This window comes from Pinus tabuliformis, chromosome 7, assembly GCF_031772625.1.
Source record: "Pinus tabuliformis cultivar Carrire ecotype Pingquan chromosome 7, CPIR1, whole genome shotgun sequence".
Taxonomy (NCBI): domain Eukaryota; kingdom Viridiplantae; phylum Streptophyta; class Pinopsida; order Pinales; family Pinaceae; genus Pinus; species Pinus tabuliformis.
The window spans coordinates 191,536,005-191,556,208 of record NC_142293.1 but is presented as its reverse complement, the minus strand read 5'-3'; the positions used below and the strand labels follow the sequence as shown (position 1 = coordinate 191,556,208).

Below are 20,204 nucleotides of genomic sequence, written 5' to 3'. Positions count from 1 at the left end.
AAAAACCCAACAACCTTAAAGATTGTTGTTCTAAGTCTGCTTTCATTGCTGTTTATATTGTGACTGGTTAGGGCATCTGGTCATGCTGCAATAGCCCTTAACCATCCACCAAAACAACTCTTAATCTCTGCGGTCCTACTAAGGAAGATTCCTCCACATACGTGCTGCTGTTTTGGGCACAAATCTAGCCCAAAACCTCTCCACGTTGTCCCTGTTTTGAAGTGGTTAGGCCTGCGGCCTACCACAGTCCTAGCTGTCACCTACAACCCATTCAAAATAGACTTCCCTTACCTTTTCATTGCACCAATCAGGCTTGCGTTCACCCTTCTTCAACTCGGCCTCCAAGCTTAGCTCCTTGGCCCTCTAACAGCAGCTCGGTTAGCCCTGAAACAGACCTTAACTCCTTCGCTGCCTTGGCCTCTTCTTGCTGCGGCTTATCCTCCTTCATGTTGCACTAGGGCATCCTTAGGACTGCGGCTAGGGCATCCTTAGGATTGCGGCCAGGGCTTCCTTAGGATTGTGGTTAGGGCTTCTTTAGATCAGCGTTAGGGCAGCATAGAGGTTCCTTCCATGGCTTCCTTGGCCTATCTTCTTTGCTACGGCTAGGGCGTCCTTTCCTCCAACGTCTAGGGCTTCTTCCTCCTAGATTTCTCTCACACTAAAACCCGAGACAAGTGGACAAAAATCAAGAGAGAAGTGTGTGTGAAATGACTCTCAAGTCATCTCTTTTTATACTAAAATGTTGAGCACATGTGGGTGTTGTTTAGTTGTTGGCCGACCTTGACGAATTGTCTTATAACACAAATAAATTCATAACTCCATGAATAATTATCGGAATCGGATGATCTTTAGATCAATCCTACACCTCTCGATGAGAGGGATCCAAGAAAAATATTAGCTACCATAGATAAGATGACCCACATGGAGTTTGTCCCTAGCTGCCAATTTTAACACAAAGGCTGAATGCTGCCAAAACCCTAGTCGTCTAGGCTGGGTGAGGGCTAGGATCTTTACACTTTGAATTTCTCGTTGAAGCTTTGATCCTTTGGCACCTACAAGTCAAAAAAATAGAGCCAAGCCCAAGATATACAAGAAATTCAAAATAAAACCCCCAAAATGCCAAATAATTATATACAAAATAGAAAATAATTATAAGGGCTAGTAAGAAAATATTTACAAATTATTCACACTATTTACAATTAAATCCAATCTATAATTAGCAAATAATCCTTTAGCCCAAGTAGAAATTTGAAAAATAATCGATAGGAATAATTTTCAACTTAATGTACAAGCCAAGACCTTGCACCATAAATCGTTAGGTAAGCTTGGAGTCCAAACAAGATGTAGTCACCTCAAAGTCCACGAACTTGGGTTTTGCCCAAGGGCTGAATCACCTGAAGATCTCTACATACTGGAAAGATAGATTATTAGTTTCAAAGGGGTTCTATTCACACAAATACACTAGAGATTTAGAGATATCTGCTAGATTTGCTAGCTTCATGTGTTTACTCTAACTTGTAGTGACAAACACAATAACTAAAATCTGAAATACGGAAATCCTGAAGAATTAATTTGTACTTACCTTAACTGCTGCTGGTTCTGCTACTGAACTGGTGATTCTGCTGCTGGTGATGCCGTGGCTATTTTGATCCAATCTCCGGGAAACCAATTCCTCCCAGCCAGACTGAGCAGATGGCTGCTCAACCCAGTAAGCTACTCGCAGAAGCTTACTGCCCCCGTGCCCAGAACCTCAGGCCGGCTAATGCTCTTCCACTGGTAATTCTTAGTCCTCTGGTCTGAACTCCTAATTTCAGCTCCTGCCCTCCATCTCCGTTTTTTCCCCCCCCTGATCGGTTCAGATTCGTGATTTATAATGGAAGGCTTGGCGGTGGCCACCCTCCTGCTTACGGCCACCGCTCTTCTCCCTCTTGACACGCCTCTGCATGCAATTAACTCTCAGATATTTCCCGGCAAGGTGTGCTCTGTTATAAATTTTTAGCAGGTTGGACGCGCCCCTTCAATGAACTGTGGTATATATATATTCTTTAGATTTACGTTCATAAAGATCATTTATGTTTTTATAACATTTCCTGTATATATGTTATAAAGTTCAATGATATCTTTTATAAATTTACCTTATGTATGTTATAAAGTTAAATGATATATTTTATAAATTTACATTATATATGTTATAAAGTTAAATGATATATTTTATAACATTTACATTATATATGTTATAAAGTTAAATGATATATTTTATAACATTTCATTATATATGTTATAAAGTTTAATGATATATTTTATAAATTCATATTATAAAGTCTAATTATATATTTTATAAAATATTTAATATATATATTTTATATATATATATATATATATATATATTATAAAGTTTAAAGTTTAAAATTTTATTAATGGGTCAATTTAGATGGGTCGTTACATAACCCAATACCTAAAGCAAGATACCTGTGCTAATAGATAATCCAACCACTGACTATGAAACTATAATCTTCAGTTAAAGAGCAAAATTAGAGCATTAAACCCATTCAACACATACCATGAATCATCAAGAGAGACACACCTTGAATTGAAACCCCAAAGACTTTTATTAAAAAATATTCTAGTAAAGCTTAGCTCAGTACAAAAAAAAAATCTCTATGTCAAATGAGGAGGAAAATGCTTCCTTATATAGAAAATGAGAGGGATCAACCTTTCCAAGTTGAAATAACGGCTAGTAGCATCAGTCCATGGCTTGATCCTTGTTGAAAAAATTTGAACCCTTAATTAGTTGGCATAAATGTCCAAAAAAATTCGATCTTCCTTGTTCATTGTGTTGGAGGGGTCAAACTTTGACTTCTGGACCATGGAGGACCTCCAAAAAATAGAACTTGTGCAAAATACTTATCTGCGTGGTCCAAAAATTTTGATTTGCTGGGAAAATATTCTTATCTGCCCCAACGAATTTTTGGACTGGTCCGTCTTGCCTTGGAAATGAGGCATTTTATTTTTGACTTGAATTATTCCCTCAAAATAACCTCAATAATTTTTTGATGAATTTTCCACTTGGAGGGTAATTAATTTTTCCCTTCATTTTTTTTTCAAAAAATAAAGTTATTGATTCAAGAGGGGATTAAATATTTTTCCACCCTCTAAGTGTATCTAAAAAATATTTGGTAATGGTATTTTAATTATGAGGAACCATTCACCAAAAATATTTCTAGACACTTTTATATATCAAGATATTACATAATCAACCCTTAGAAGGGGAAATTACACATAGACACAAACCTCTTAAGATTCAACCAAATTCTGCGACACAAGACACATGATCTAGTATGATAAAATACATAGACTCGATAACATTAGGACTCACCTAAGACCTCATCAATGAGATCCACCCTAGCTTTGGGGTATATCTGGGAGAAAAACTCTGCTAATTATCCGTGTTTACAAACATAGATAAGTTGGGGAGGTTGAAAATCTTCTTAGAGTGAAACCCTTTGAGAAGAATCATAGGCTTACCTAGGTGTTGTTACATGGCTTAATAGTCATACTAGACTCATGTTTACAATACAAAAGCAGAATTTGGGTTTACAATGATGATATTGACTCAAAAAAAAATTATTCCACTGCTTCATACTCTGCTTCTTGGACTGTTGACATGTACATGGTCAACAAAGCCCAAATGTCATTGCAACGTTTAGTTACGACCTTTGCTGGAAAATAGGCCTTCATAGCTCCCGTAGCTAAGTTAGTCCTGAAATGTCACAAGGTTGTTCCTCGCTGAAAGATCCTCTCATAAGAAAAGACAAATAAAAAATGTTGAGGTTAACCCTTCTTTGGTAACATGTAAGTCCTTTGTACATAGTCATTAGTGTCCTCCTACAAGTGGACATCTCCAAGTCAGGTGCCTAAATTTCTTTTAGAAAATCTGGGGACTTAATCTCTTAAAACTTTAGTCGCAAAGAAAATATTCCAACATAACAGATGAGCTGTTCTATGTCCTTGTCTCTGTCAAAAGTTAATTCAAGGCTTAAAATCTTATTTAACTTTGATAGTGATTCCAGAATATGTTTATTGAATCTATATGGGGTTCTTTTATCTCATTTGGTGAGAAAACATTTATTTAGATTTTGGGCTGTAACATTAAGCTTTCTATTCCAACAGTGCTTTTGATTTAGTTTCTTTTCTTGTTTCATATTTTCGCTGATACTTATATGGTCAGCTGGAAGGAGGTTGGCTTTCCTTGCAAAAGAGAGCACTGCTTTAACTTTTTCCCCATATTTCTAATATAATTTAAAATATATAAAAGATTTATAGGTACAGTTATCCTTGTGATAGTCAGGCTTTCGATCTTCTCCTGGATGACCTGTAAATAATAAAAGTAAATTTCTGACACCAATTAATGCTCTAATTTGCTCACTGCCTGTTCTCTATTATTTTCAACTTTCAAGACTATGACTTTGTTCCTTCAGTATAGGGTTTATCTTGATGGTAATTGCATCTCAAGCATTGTGTATTAACAGAAGCATTTATAGATATCTAAGTCTGTCCTGACAAATGTGCATGTTATTACAAAAAATACTGAATGCTGTGTATTTGCAGATGGAGTAACCTATGATTCCTTTCATCGGGCCTTTGAATGGATGAATACATTTAACTGTCTTTCATACATATAAAAGTATATCATGGATAATCAAAGGAATGGACAGTCTTATTTGAGCTATACAAGATCATCTACAGACAGTGGGAAAGCATCTTTTAATAAGAATATGGTAACAGGCTCTGAGCTCTGGACAGATGGGCTTATCTGTGCATTTGAATTTGTTTCTGGACGTAAGAGGAAATGCAGGGGCAGATCCAGTTATAGAAACCCATTAACACCTGAAAAACATGGTCAAAATATAACCAAGGTTAAACAAATGTCTCATACAAATGATTGCCCTGAAATCAATACAAGTGAAGGTTATTTGCAGCACAAGAAGGCTGCTGTTGTTTCAACAGATAAATGTGATCAGCTTCCGGATTTGTTACATTTTGAAGAGCCAGCCCTTCAAGAGGTCATGACAGACACCAGAGAAAGTCCAATTACAAGAAAATCTGATGGTGGGGATAAAGTCCAAGAATGTTATTGGGTTCCAATTGGATGGGCCAGACTTAAGGAACTTGTCCAGATGGTGCATGTTGATGCAGAGTGGGCTTATCAGTCAGTGGAGTATATTGATGAAGAGGATTCTTTTACTGTTTCAGATGTTGCAGCTCCATACTGGCAGAGGCCAGTAGGGCCAACTTGGTGGTGCCATGTCAAAGCAGGTGACCCTACCATTGATTCATGGTTAAAGAATGCTCAGTGGCTGCATCCTGCAATCAGTCTTGCTCTGAGAGATGAGAGCCGGTTGATCAGTGAGAGAATGAAACACCTGTACTACGAGGTAATAGCGCCTTTGTTTTTTCTTGCTGTAATTGAGCCTCATGTTGGACTACTTTCTTTCTTTATGTGAACTACATAAATTGGGACCTTAGTGGTGATATTCTATTCATGCATCTGTGCATGTCAGAAGGATGAAAATCTGTGTTTAATCCAAATTTATGTTTCAAGATTTCTTTATCAATTTTATTGCTGATAAAAACATAGATGTGCACTTTGGAAATCTTAGATGCAGGTTTTCTCATCTCTTTAAATGGGGGGATTGGATAGGAAAAGGTTTATTGTGGTGCTGAGTAGAATACTAGTATTATTTATCTGGGGTCTTTTTACAGCGTAATAATTTACCAATGTAAACTTGTACCACATTTAAACATTTCAAATTTCATTTTTAGTTGTGTTTGTGTTGTAAAATTCCACCAAGGATGTAGCTATATTATCAAATCTGTCCTGAATGATCTAGGTGGTTACAGTTACCGATGAAATGTTTCTTGGACTGCTGCAAATTTATTGGTGCATTGAAACAATGAAGAACCCCAACCTTGAGAAATCCATAAAATCCTTTGCAACTCTGGTGCAGTGGTCTGTGTGGAACGGTATTTTCTATTTTCTAATTAAAAACGTGCACTCGTACATTAGATAATGGCAACTCGACACGCTACTAACCTTTTGAACTTTTAGGCAGAATCTGCGTAAAACTTGGATTAAGTTATTGATGCAACAATGTACAGATTACAAGGTTTTCTTTATCCAACCAGACTCCTCAATTCTACTTCCTCCAGATTTTCAATCTCGTACTCCTCAATTGGACTCCCTGCTCCCCTCGACTCTCTCCATTGTCTATTCTTTATTTATCAATCAGTTAAAAAATATTGGGTCTTTGACACTTGACTTCTTGAGTTGTTTTTCCTTCAGATTCTGCAATTACTAGGCATATGTGATGCCTGTGCTTCCTCTCTGATTCACTCTCTGTTCATCTTAATAAGGGGGGAAGTGGGGGCTGTTGCCGCCTAAATTGACACCTAAGGTTAGCGTGGAGAAAATCCCTAACTCCACTTGGTGTGGCTTTGGGGGGAAGCTGTGAGTTGGGACTTGTTACGCTCAATCTAGCAAGGGTCCTAGGAGGGGTTCCAAAGGGGCAACTACTAGACCAAGTGGCAAAAATGGGACAAGGACCCACTATCACTTTAGTCGATGCCCCCTGCTCTTTACGTACTTTCACCGATGGGAGGAGTCCTGATATAAAGGAAATCAAAAGGAGGGATAAGTCAATGATAAGATATATAGTGATTCCTAAGGGACATTCACAAGGGAGACTCAAATAATGGGCTTGCTTGCTTTAGGGGCAAGGTAAGGGGCTCTCTACGAAAGGCTTAAGGGAGGCTAGATCTAGGGATTAGAGGTATTCCTTAACAAAGGTTGTCCTAGACCTAAGACTCTTTGTGGAATAGAAGGACCTCTCTTAGGGTCTTGCGAGATAACATGCATATAAAGGTTTGGGATCACAAGAGAGACCTAGAGGACCCAAGCAAGGCCTAGGGTTTTATGATGATCATCAACAATATGACTAGGTCAAGCAAGGATGAGAGGCAAGGGTCAAGAGGGATTAACTTTCTTTGAGTTTTCAAGCATAATAGACCCCTTGAAAGGTCGTTAACCTAGAAATACCTAAACCCAAATGATTTTGGAGCTAGGGCTTGGTGTTTCTCACAAACTGACTGTGGGTTTGGCTTCAAATTTGGAGGGCCAGTGGAAGACACCCTAGCGTAGTTCTTTGGCGACTCGTTCTGCAAGTTGATGGCTCAAATGGAATTTGTTGGATGCCCTAGCTAGGTCGTCTAGGGTTAGGGAAAAAATTGTGGAAAGGAAAAGAATTTAGGGTGATCACCAAGGTTTGAGACCAGTGCCTAGCCAATTGTGGAGAATGGAGTCAAAGTGAAATTGATTTTGAGACTCTTGCTCTACCAAGGAGTCCTCCTGCAACTTCGATAACCCTAGAGAGGCAACAACTAGGTCACAAGAGGATTTTATACTTCGTTTTGTTGAAGAATCTTAGGGCATGCACGTTAAGGTGATTCTTCTTTGACATGATAACAATTTGTGAAACATTTATACATTTTTATCTTAGCTTGATGTTACTTCATTATTAACATATGTGAGTTAGCTTCATCAAACTGCTATCAAAACAAAAGAGACAAGAACACAATTGTTTGGCTCTCTGCCAGGGCCAAAACCTCTCCCTCTTGGAGAGGAAAACCCATGCGTAAATTCTTCTTATAGAAATTCCATTGACGAATACCAAGACCACGACCCTTGACACACTCTGCCTCTCCAAGACCAAGAAATCAATCCTCCTTTCTTTCGCTGCCGAGATCATCCTCATTGCTGCACCATTGCTTTACTGAGATCTTCATTATTGCTTCTTTATAGCATCTGCACCATGACTGCTCCTTGAGATGGCTATCGAGGTGATCTCTATACATTCTTTGATATCATGAACTTTAAGAACAAGATCAAGCCTTGTGTAACATCATGAATTGAGCCTTTTCAATCTCATTGAGATTGTAACTATCATGACTATTGCTTTTGCTGAGAAGGTGTACTGTATTGATATATATATATATATATTTCAGTTTGAGATCACAGATTTGAATACTGTGCTTACTCGAGTATGCCGAGAATCACCATCATCATGGAACCCTATGACATTAACATGGTTCTACTGAGATAGCCTTCCGAGATAGTAGATCCACCTAACCACTACTATTCATAATATCGAGTTTGCTACAGGGATGCTTCCTTCAGGATCACCATCAAACCGAGACTGAGATTGTAGGATGCCAATGTTGTTCCTTCAAAAAGAGTAGAGACATCTTTTATGCCACGACTGTCCATCCATCCACAGTTCTTTCCATTCCATCTATCCAAGACATAGGTTGACTGCACCTTATACCCCTCTGAGGTGCAGTCAAACCCTTAGACCCCAAGGTGCCCTAATACAATTGCAGATCTGTGTCTTATATATGCAAAAATTTCAGAGAGATGATGTAAGGTATGTTCCTTCTTAATTGCGGATCCCTACACCTATACTCCACGAAAAATTCATAGATCAAAACACGAGATCTGTTCCTTCCCTTTATGTGAGATCTGTCCCTCTTGTATAGCGTACTCCTTCACCTAACATTCATGCGGAATTTCAGAGAGGAATGCGAAGTTCTTCTTGGTGTTATTGCATTGACCCTTCATGGGTATTTATAGTAGTGAGCCATCTATATAAGCCGACGTATGTTTATGAACCGACATGTCTATTTTGCCAAGCCGACATGACTTGTATTTATTTACTTAATTCATTTTTGAGCCGACATGAAGATCCTTTAATGTTTTGCTTGTAGACTTTGGAAGGCTTGCTTTTGAGGCATTGATCTTGGTCTTGGAGGGCTGTTGAAGACTTGTACATATTTACATGAACTCATGAGGGGTTTCTATATACATGGCATGACTCTTTGACATAGAAATAAATCCTAAAGACATCAAGAAGAAGTCTTTTACCTAGTGACACTTCTTGCTCATGAAACCCATGTAGCAAGATTACAAAAATAATTTATTCTCTTTTATTACATCAAATATAAATATCATGTCATTATGAAGACCAAACCTAGTTACACTTTCTTCAACACATTTTATAAATTGGAGTTTCAAGGTGAAAGGCATACAACCCACCCCTAGGAAAATTTCGTTCTTCTTGCCAAAATGAGTAACATATGCAATGGGCCAAGATTATAAGTGTTTCATGAATTTCACATTTATTATTAGGGCACAAGCATAATCAAGCATAGCGTTCCATACATTAGACGTAAAACACAAAGAATTCACATGAAAATGGCACTTACATGGAAGAAAAAAGAATATATCCATCCATCACATTTGCAACAATGAAGATCCAAGTTAATATAGCAATTATCCAAACATCAAAATGCATTAATAAAACTCCAATTCGTCCATCAATAACAGGTCCGAGTTCTTTTTTCAAGAGAGATACCAATCCAAGTGATGATGATTGAAAGAGAATGCCTCTCCTATATTTATACAATCCTATAAGGGATTCAAATTGCCTAATTTAGCCTAATGATGCCCCTAAAATAAATAATCTACAAAATAACAGTACTTTTAGTGATAAGCCCACCAAATAGCTCCACAATAATAATAATTAGCCTCTCAAGAGGGCCGAAATGATAGAAGAGTAACTAGAAGGGCCGTTGGAAGGCCAAATGAAGTCGCTCATTTTCCATAATGAATAATAAGGATCCAATAATAGTGATGAAAGGGGTGGCCCCTTAATCTCCAAGCAAATGACCTGTGGTGCTACCAAGTGGTTGTCGGGGCACAAAGAACATCCTCATGGGTCTCCAACTAGATCGAACAAGCATGTGATCCATTTGTAAGGGATGGAACAATGATGCAAGCCCTCCCATGTCTCCCTTGGTGAGACAAAACACCATCTGGGCCTTGGATCAACTGCCAAGTGTGTAGCAGGCTGGGAAATGTGGTCCAGGTGCTTCATTATCATCGAATAAATGGGACACGAGCAAGTGATCGATGGTGCTGAAGGATCGCATGGCGTGGCTATTTGCTCTTTGCTATAGTGGAGGCCCATGGCTCTCAACGCTCACCCTACAAGTGCCATTTAGACTCTTTGGAGGGCTTGGACCCTGTATAGGGAGACCAAACCCCAAGATGAAGACCCACTTGCAACCCTGTATAAGATCCAATGCATCTCCTCACCTTTCAATGCAATAGTTCATTAGTGCAATTGAGCAAATGAGCTTACAAATCATGGAACTAGGTGGGCACTTCATGGTGGCATGCCCTTCCATAATGGGCTTTAGAATGTACAAGTGTCTCTAGTTTCAAGAAGGAGGTTAATCAATGACGCGAACAAAGTTCCTTCTACAAATTAATTACTCCAAAATACTTGGAATATACAGATATCCATGAAGATACAAATATTATATATTAAATGTGTGAATAAGAATAAGATGAATGATTTACAATGAGAACGAGAGGCTTGCTTATATATCAAGCAAGTGTCTCTTCACGAAGAGTCATGTCCTATTAGACATGCCTTTTCAACCTAATTACTAGCTTAACTAACTATTATTTATGATTATTATCTTTTATATTATATTTATATTATTATATATTTTATTCGTTACATTGCCTTCTTCCTCAAAAAGCTTTGTCCTCAAAGCTTGTTGATGACAAAAGGCTTGATCTCTTTTTCTGCTTTGAAAGTCTTTCTGTCTCGGAATAGTCATCCTCGTCGATACAAGTTGATAAGATCGTCTTAGTGACAAACAAAATTGTCGCACTGAGAAGGGATCAGACCATCCCAGAGTAATCTTCTCTATAGTACTCTGATCACTGGAAGTTTGTAATGACTTGTTAGCATAAGACTGGATTGATTTTACGTCATTATTCTCTGAAACATCAATTTTTTGTTTCTGGTTTGAATGGTACCAATACGTAGCATCGTTGATTGGTCTACCTTCGTGATTCGGATGTCAATATGGAGTTTTTAGATTTTCTTCTGGCGAAGATGTTGAATTGGTTATGGAACATTTACTTGGGATGTCCATTGTCTGAACTGCCACATTTACGTGTGTCGTTTTTTTCAACTGACTTGTCTTCTTGAGTTGTCATTTTCACTGGATCGGTATTCGTTCCCTTATTTTCAACTTGAACTGTTGTGACTGGAGATTTCGATACTTCTTCTTGAGTGACTTGTTCCAACTTATCTTTTAATGCTTTCTTATCCTCCTTAAGTTTCTTAGTTTGATTGAGCAAACTTTGATTATGGTTTCTCAGACGTAAAAGTTATTTGGTTTTTGATTCATCAACCTTATTTTCAGTGTTTTGAATTTTAAGTTTTTCATCTTTTAGATCTCTGATTTGTTCTAATAAATTTTTATTAAGGTTCTTTAAACGTAAATTTTCCTCTTCTTGTTCTGATAAATGCTGCTTTAGTTCTTTCTTTGAGACTTTAGTCTTCTTCACTTGTGCCAGTAATTTTTCGACGTGGTCCTTGAGACGGTAAATTTCTTCGTCCTTTTCCATTATTTCTTTGTAATGTATATCCACAAGATTTTTATGTTCGCATTCTAACACTTCCTTGCTTTGTTGAATTTTGGCTATTTTGTCATTCTCTGGATCTTTTAGCTGCACTTTCTTGGTACACTGAATAACATCATTTGTGGAAGTGATGATGGATGTAGAGAATCGAAGAAGGAATCCATTCTCTGTCTCTTCTCAAGTCGCTCAAATATTGTAATTAATTGTTCTATATCTCTTGTGATTGATTGTCTTTGTTCCTTACTAATGGATTCCATATTTTTTCTTTTTCTTCACTTCTTTTATTTCTTTTAATTTTTATATGATATATTCTCTCTCCTTTTTTTTTACTCTCTTTTTATATAATTTCTCTTTTCTTTTTTTTTGTATATATTCTTTTAATCTATAAAATATATTTCCACTTCTCTCTTATAAAAATCTAATATATATATATATATATATATATCTATATTTCAAATATTCTCTTCTTCTTCTTCTTCTTCCTTTTTTGTTCACTCTTTTAATAAATATTTTATATAATAATAATTTTTTTAATATATATAATTATAAATTATATATATTATATAATTTTAATTTATATATATTATAAAATTATAATTATACAAAATTTATATATACTTTTTTGAGACCTGCTTTTCTTTTTATATGTAACTATATAAGGCTTATATATTATCCATTTTTATAATTATAATAATATTTCTTTTTCTCAGAAAATTTGGATGAGACGTGACTCTTGGTACCGTCGCAATCTTTAGATTTGAACGATTAAAATTATTTAGATCACACCTTTTTTCTCCAATGTTATCAAAATATCTTTTACTTTTAAAGTACCATGGGCAATTATCACGGGTTGTTTCTAAAACCTCGGTTAATGTTCTCCACATAAAATGTAAAACTTACCACTGGTTTCTAAAACTATGGGCAATTACCATTTGTTTCTAAAATACCATGGGCAATTACCATGGGTTGTTTTTAAAACCTCGGTTAATGTTCTCCACGTAAAATGTAAAACTTACCACTGGTTTCTAAAACCACGGGCTTCTCCACGTAAAAAGTCTTAAATATACTTGAAAAGATTCCCGCTTATCTTTATTATGCACTTTTTATCAATAATGTAAAACCTTTTATATATATATATTTTCACTTCTTTTTTTTTGTTCAGAATATATTATTTCCTTTCCTCTTTTTTTCATATACCCTTCTTTATTTTTTATTATTAATTTATTAATTAATTTATTTTTTTAAATAGTAACAAATGGCCAAAGACCTAAAAAATGGAGAATCTCCAAATGTGTGGCAAAACGCTTCAATTATGACAGCAACAAGGTTGATGATAGGTTGATAGCCAAAGGCCTGGTGATCAGCAAACGTGGCTCCGATACCAAATGAAGCGAACAAAGTTCCTTCTACAAATTAATTACTCCAAAATACTTGGAATATACAATATCCATGAAGATACAAATATTATATATTAAATGTGTGAATAAGAATAAGATGAATGATTTACAATGAGAACGAGAGGCTTGCTTATATATCAAGCAAGTGTCTCTTCATGAAGAGTCATGTCCTATTAGACATGCCTCTTCAACCTAATTACTAGCTTAACTAACTATTATTTATGATTATTATCTTTTATATTATATTTATATTATTATATATTTTATTCGTTACAATCAACCTCTAAGGGAGTGACATGTCCATGGTACATCTGTTAGATGGCAGGGGTCACATGAAATAGTGATGGAACAAAGTGGAACATCAAGGAGGGCTCCAAGCCACATGCCATGGTACAAGGGTAGCTATAATGAGGGAAGCCATCCCTTGGGTGTATAGATGTAGGAGGGAGAAATCGTGGTACATGGTTACCCATTGTTTTTCTACTGTTTTTCATATGCCTTTTGCCTCCTTATTGACTTTTCTTTTTATATCTGCTTGGGTTTCCAGGGGATGACAACATGATGTGAATGATATAGTAGTGAATACCCCCTTTAAGGTTGGGCAGTTAATTGCCCACTATGGGTTGGGATAATCATGGATTCCTTAATGATGCAGGGAGCAATGTAGGGGCCCTAAGAACTAGGGTGATGGCCATAATGATAGGGGGTAGAGCTCATGTTGGCTTTTGCCCATGTGCTAAATTTGTATGTCTCGACCATCTTTTGCATTTTATGGTACATTTCTTGTTGAGAGTGGCCAAATTAAGCTTTTTTACTTTCTTTTTCACTGCGTCAGGCCTGACCCAAAGTGTGGACAAGGGGAGGGGAAGGCTAACTCCTTGTGGACCCAATTGACAAATGTGGACCTAGATGGGTAATGTGTGGAAATGGGTTATAATGAGTGGAGGGGAGTGATGTATATGGTGTCGGGAGGCGGGACCGCGCAACCAAAATCGGGATTTCCCATGTAGTGCCACTCCTGAATCTAGTAGCCAATAAAGAGATCCCATAGGACTAGGATACAAGGCTAACCACCAAGTTGGACAAGGGGAAAAATTACAAACCAAGTACTTTCTTTCTGCTGAATCCCTCCACTAATCCATGTCCAGATCTGTCCATGATAAGTAAGCAAGGATACCCAATTAAATAATGAAAATCCATACCTTCGGGGTTGGAAGGCCCACCTTCAAACATACAATCATAACAAATGGGCGAGGGCACATAATGGCTGGCTCAAGTGGCGGAGAAAACTGGCACATTGAGCTATCTGGTGGCTACAAGGGGTTGCTAGTTGTCGACTAAAGATAATCTAGGAGAAAAATTCTCCTAGGGGTGTCACTCACTGGTGGTGAGTAACAAGATTGTCACCCAATTCCCAACTCCTTTGTCTAGGTTCTCTCCTAGTTGAAGCCAAGGGGGGTAGGCCCTAAAGGAAACTTAGGTTAGGTTAGTTCTTCACTAAGCAAGTTCCAAGAGTTAAATTTTATTACAAGGAAACATCGACTATCAACAAGATATATCATGAACTCTAAAAGCATGCATATTGAAAACAATAAGTATTAACCATTGAGCAACATATCCATTCATAAACCATAGACAAATGATAATAAGCAAATGAGTAAATACTTTAATGAGATACTTGACAAAATAAGCAAGGATATGAATATGGAGACCACTGCCAAAATTGTACTCGATAGTTGCTCAAAAGGAAATTACTTTGAAATATTAAATTCCTTGAAGAATAAATGCGCTTTAAATTGAGATAATAATTTGCCCACAAAATAAATCAAGTATAAAGCTATGTTACTAGATCTGTTAGGCCCAGCGGCTAGATCCCCAGATCGGATCCAGATCCACTGGGATCCACCCAAGATTCGTTCGTAAGCCTGCGAAATGTCACGAGTGAATACTCATGTTTGTGTCATGCTACTTTTAAAAGTTAGGGAATACTCTACATTTGCATCATGCTGCTTTGGGAATTGTAGGCAAAATTACGTCTTTGATTCGATAGATTTGTCTCTGGCTGGTAATAAAGTCGCCACGCTAGGTCTTTGGTGTCATTGGTTGAACGTCCTCAAAAGGATAGACATTCTCAAAACAATAGATTTGGAGCAATTGAAAAAAAAAATAAAAACTAGGAGCTGGTGGCACTTGACTTACTTACTGGAGCATTCTCTTTGTACAACATCTCACACGCTTATTGCTTTGGATTCCAACCCAAAGAGACAAGCTCTAATAAGATGTTATGTTAATTTTAGATAACAATGGTATGTTCTATGCTTAATAGCAATTTACTTCAATTTTCATATTAGCCCAATATCAATTTCCAAATTAGCAATCACATTAACATGATAATAAATGCAGAAAGAACATAAATAAAAACAGTAGAAGACAAGCCAAGACAAGAGGACACAAGATGTGGTGCTTGCCAGGGACAAACCCAAATGCGGGGAAACCCTTTGATCAATTTTTCTTATTATTCTTCAAAAGTTTAGCAGAGAGAGAGAGTACAATATGAAAAATTCACTTGCCCAATCAAAGTCAAATCTGTCCAGTGAAACAACAGCCACAGGAAGCCCTAACTAGAAAGTCAACGCTGGTCCACAGGGCATAATTTCTTCTTCAAATCAGCTGGGTCAAACATAGTCAACTTGACCTCCAACAGTCATCTGAATCAACCCAAAACAATCCCAAAAAATTAGTCAAACTTGGTCAACGTAGATTCAAACTTGCGGTCAAACCCTCCTGCAGTCAACACTGGTCAAACAGCTCAGATTGCCTCAATTTCTATGCCTAGAAATACGACCTGCCCAAATAGAAATTCTCCAAGGAAAAACACAGTCAAATCAAGTCAATAGCCAACTCGGTCAACACTGGTCAACCCTTCCTGAAATTCGGTCAATGCTAAAACAGAAAATCCCTGTCTTGTCCTTCGCACGTGTGGAGAGAGAGGCTGCCCAGAAAAGTGTACGAACCAATCAGATGAGAGAGAGAGATGTGTGTGAATGATTGATGTCCAAATGAGGCAAATGCACCTTCTATTTATATGCAACATTGAGGATGAATAGACGTGACTGTTGGGCTTCTGAGCCTACATTAGATTGTTGGCCGACCTTGACAATTTGTCCATAAACAAAATAAATTCATAATTCCATTTGTACATGTCAGAATGAGATGATCTTTAGATCAATCCTACACCTCTCGGAAAGAGGAATCTAATAAAAATATTAGTTGCATCATATGAGCTGTCCAAGGTGGAGTTTGGCCCCAGTTGCCAAATTGAACATGTTCACTATCCCTGAATGTAATACCCATTAATTTTGACCTAATAGTTACATGGTTGTCCCAATTGGAAACAAAGAAAAACTTGTTGCTCTACATTGGACAAGCACTTGTACAAGGTGTTGTTAACGTAGGGTCTCATTCAGTCAAAAGAGTAAGATTATATATATATATGCAAAGTTATTCATTAATTTATATAAGTTATATTATAATTATTACATTATTAATTAAGTTACATATATTATATATTATATAATATTGGTATTATAAATATTTATATAAAGTTTTTTTTGTTTTTGTTTGTCAGCTAGGTAGGACTTCATCTTCATCATGTCCAATATATCACCCCGATCGGGGCAGGGAATTGAACCGGTGACTTCACATTAAGGAGTGCCTTAACAAGGCACCCGATTACCGTCTATCCAAGATCCCATGGACAAATATTTATATAAAGTTATATACTTGAAAGTTCGTATAATTTTTATTTTTAAAAACTATAAAAATATATTTATATTATTTGTACTTGTCATTTCTTTGTCATATCCGGATCCCAGTTTTTCAAAAAGCTAGCATATCTGTATTTGAATCCTGGTAACTTAGGTATAAAGTGTTGGAAAATGAATGGGATGAAATGCTTCTTTGTTTATTTTAGTAAATCCTAATCTAGAGCAAGTTTCAATCAATTCTAGTCCTCAAACCTCGCTCTCACTTCGGCCTTGATCTTAGATTGAGGAGTCAATAGGGGTGGAGGGTCCCTATCGTCTAATACACCCAACTTATGTTGAAGGTATGTTTTACAGTAAGAGAAAAAGAATCAAGATCTAAATAAGATTAACAAGTTAAGAAACTAAAACAAGTAAATTGCTCAAAGGAACAAAATGATTTTGCAATTGCCCACTAATGATAATATGCCTTGAACAAGTAAATAATGCTTCTAAGAAAGGAACAAGAACAAATAAGGAAATGGAATTGCAAGAGAGAAAATTACAAGCTATAACTAATTGCAAGAAAATGGGATGCTCAAAGCAAATAAAAAATAGCTCACAAAATTGATCCAAGTGATTAGCATGTGAAAGTTTAGAGAATCTGAACCAATTGCATGAGATGAAAAACAAAAGGAAATGTATTTTGGAAGTGATTAATGTTAATCTAATCTACTAAATGAACAAAACAACCAATCAATCAAACCATGAAGGTCTTTCCAAATTGGGAAGAGTGGGATGCCAAGGGGAGAAAGTCCCCAAGCTCCCAAGAGAAAATATTATTTTCTTAGAGTCCCTCTTATTGAATGAGGGATGAGGAGCAAGCTTGGAGAGAGGCTTACACTAAAGTTTCCTAAGGGAAAAAAGTCTTCTTCAAACGTTTATGAGATACAATGTGAATATTACAAATGATTTTCCCTTTGAAAAGGAACTCAAACTACTCTAAGAGCCAAAGCTACAATAAGTCTCTTTTGAAGAATAGAGCAAAATTACTTCCTTGGATTTGGAAGTGACCAAAGGAGTTACAAAGCCCTGGGTAAATCCAAAAGGGAAATTCCTCTTCCAAAAGTGAAATGGTCTTCTTGAACAAAAAAAAGGTTACAATCTATGCCCAAATCAGTGAGAAAAAGAGGGTGTCAAGGTCTATCCTAAAGAATGGTGTGGCTGCCCACCAAACATGCCAAAAGGCAGTCCAAGGTTGTCTCCAAATTAGCCCAACAATCAGCCCTCAAACACAGTCCTCAAAGCTGATCCTTGATGCTTGTGGTTCTGCCCAAAGTAATGTCATGTCCGCAAAAATAATTTTGCCAAGTAAAATCCTCATTTTTGCAATTTTGGCGTTAGGGAATATTTTGGCATATAAAACTTAGGAAAAGTGGGTTATGGAGGCCCCACTTAATTTTTGGAGAAAAAAGGAGAAATAAACATTAGAGGAAAAGGAAATAATTTTTGTTAAGTGAAATATGGGGACCACCAAAGAGGGAAATTCGACCCCCTTGAGAAATTCGCACTAGGAGAAGGAAAGAGAAAAGGGGAGTTCAAACTTGTGGAGAGAGGGGACCACCAAGGGAAAAAATACTAGCATCTATAAATAGCACATTGGGGCTCCACTTTTGCATCCTTTGCTCATTATTTTCTGAAGATCAAACTCTCTCTTGGAGGTTGTTCAACACAAGAGAAGCAGAGTTGTTTAGCTCAAGAGTTTCAAGTGAAACTCATCCTCATTTTGGAGAACTTCGAGTGTCTCCCTAGTGAGGCTTTGGGTGAGTCTATTTTAGGACTTCTGTTGGAGTTTATTGTAGAATATTCACTTAGAAATTCATTATTTCTGGGCACAGAAGACAAATCCCGAAAGTTGTTTGGAGCAGTGTCTTTCTATTACAGGTTCCAAGTCTTTGCAAGAGACTTTTTACTGGTTAGAGGAGTTTGGCACCATTTTTCAGAGTTGTTCCTGTATCTTTTAGCTGGGCTGAATTTTGTCTTATAGAGCCTGTGCAGGGGTTGGAGAACAAAGTTTTTGTTGGTGTTTGGTGGTGGCATTTGTAGGGAGATTTCAGTTGGGAGTGATAGCTATTTGTCGGAGGATATTGTGCACAATTTTTTCAGCAATTTGTAAGAGAGTTTTATCATTTATGAGCAGTTTCTCTCTAGTTGGGCACTGGATTGTGTAGCTGGGAAATTCACACTATTTTGGGCATTTTGGGTGAGCTATACTTAGCCCAAAAAATTTATGGGTTTTGTTGGTTTAGGTGTGAGGAGCCTATAGCTAATTTTATAGAATTTTCCGGGTAGTATTTGGGCCAGAATCGTACATTCTTAGAGTAGGGCATATTGTTGGTTAGCTATCTAGTTTGCATCACATTGTGGGTTCGATTGTGGCTTGGAGTTAGGCCAAACGATTATGGATATTTCTAGGCTATAGGAGGGGAGTCCGTGGCTACAATTTCAGATCAATTTGGGCATTATTGAGGCCAGAATTTCAGTTTCCTTTCAGCAGTAGTTAGCAGAATTTCTGAGCAGGGCACAGATTTGGTCGGAGCCATTTCCAGCGGTTGGATTTTTGATATCTCATATGGGGTTTGCCTAGCTTGCATAACAAGCCCATGTTCTATCATTCCTTGCCATTTATGTACTCACATTTCTGTATTAATAAAAAGACATAGTTGTTTGGCTCAGTTTCTTGTGTATTTTGATGTGCATGTTTAGAATTTGTTTTTTGTTGATGCTTCCTTGTACATGTCTCGATTATTTGCTGTAAATTACAAGGGCTATCCAAAAGTTGGCTTTCACCGCCCACAAAATCTACCGAAAACAATCCAAAGAATCAATGAATTTCCTCTTAAACATAGTCCTTGAAATGGTCCTAGCTCACTCAAAATTCACCCAAAATACAGTGAAGAGATAAGTTGATAATTTGTAATGTTCCCAATTTTTATTTTTCGTTTGAGGGAGTTAATGGAGTTTATTGGGGAGGTGCTAACCATCAGACAATTTTGTAAATTGAGCATTGCAGACATTTTTCACATATGGGACTTAGGAGGGATAGAAAATTAATTTGGTAGTGGAATGTGGGGGCCACACCTACAAGAAATACACACCATTTGGAGAGAAAATCGAATTGCTAGGGGAAGGAGGTCGAAATATTGGATGGAGGGACCCACATGAGGAGGCAAGGAAAAAATTATAAGTAGGAGTATAGAAGCTACTGGGATCTTTTGTTCACTCATCTATTTCCTTTGTTGCTCAAGCTATTTAGTTGGGTCATAAGTGCTGCTTAGCACAAAGTTCTCCAAGGCGAGAATTCACCCTTCTTTCGGTGGACTTCGAGTGCCACTATAGGGAGGTAAATTTGCTGCTACATTTGAAGGGAGGCTTGTGGAATTTTGGGAGCATATTTCAACCATTCCCCTCAGTTAAGTCGTGCTCTAGGGATGACGCAGTAGAAAA

General features: G+C 37.1%; 1 protein-coding gene across 3 annotated transcripts in view; it reads left to right on the top strand.

The window, feature by feature from the left end:
* Positions 1-20,204, top strand: part of LOC149246506 (uncharacterized) — a 304,091-nt gene that overhangs the window by 158,738 nt on the left and 125,149 nt on the right. For all 3 annotated transcript variants that reach the window (XM_089457953.1, XM_089457951.1, XM_089457952.1), the window contains one exon: positions 4,609-5,435. In XM_089457953.1, the coding sequence (XP_089314079.1) occupies positions 4,692-5,435 (744 nt within the window). In that variant the 5' untranslated portion in view covers positions 4,609-4,691. The remainder of the gene's footprint in view (positions 1-4,608; positions 5,436-20,204) is intronic.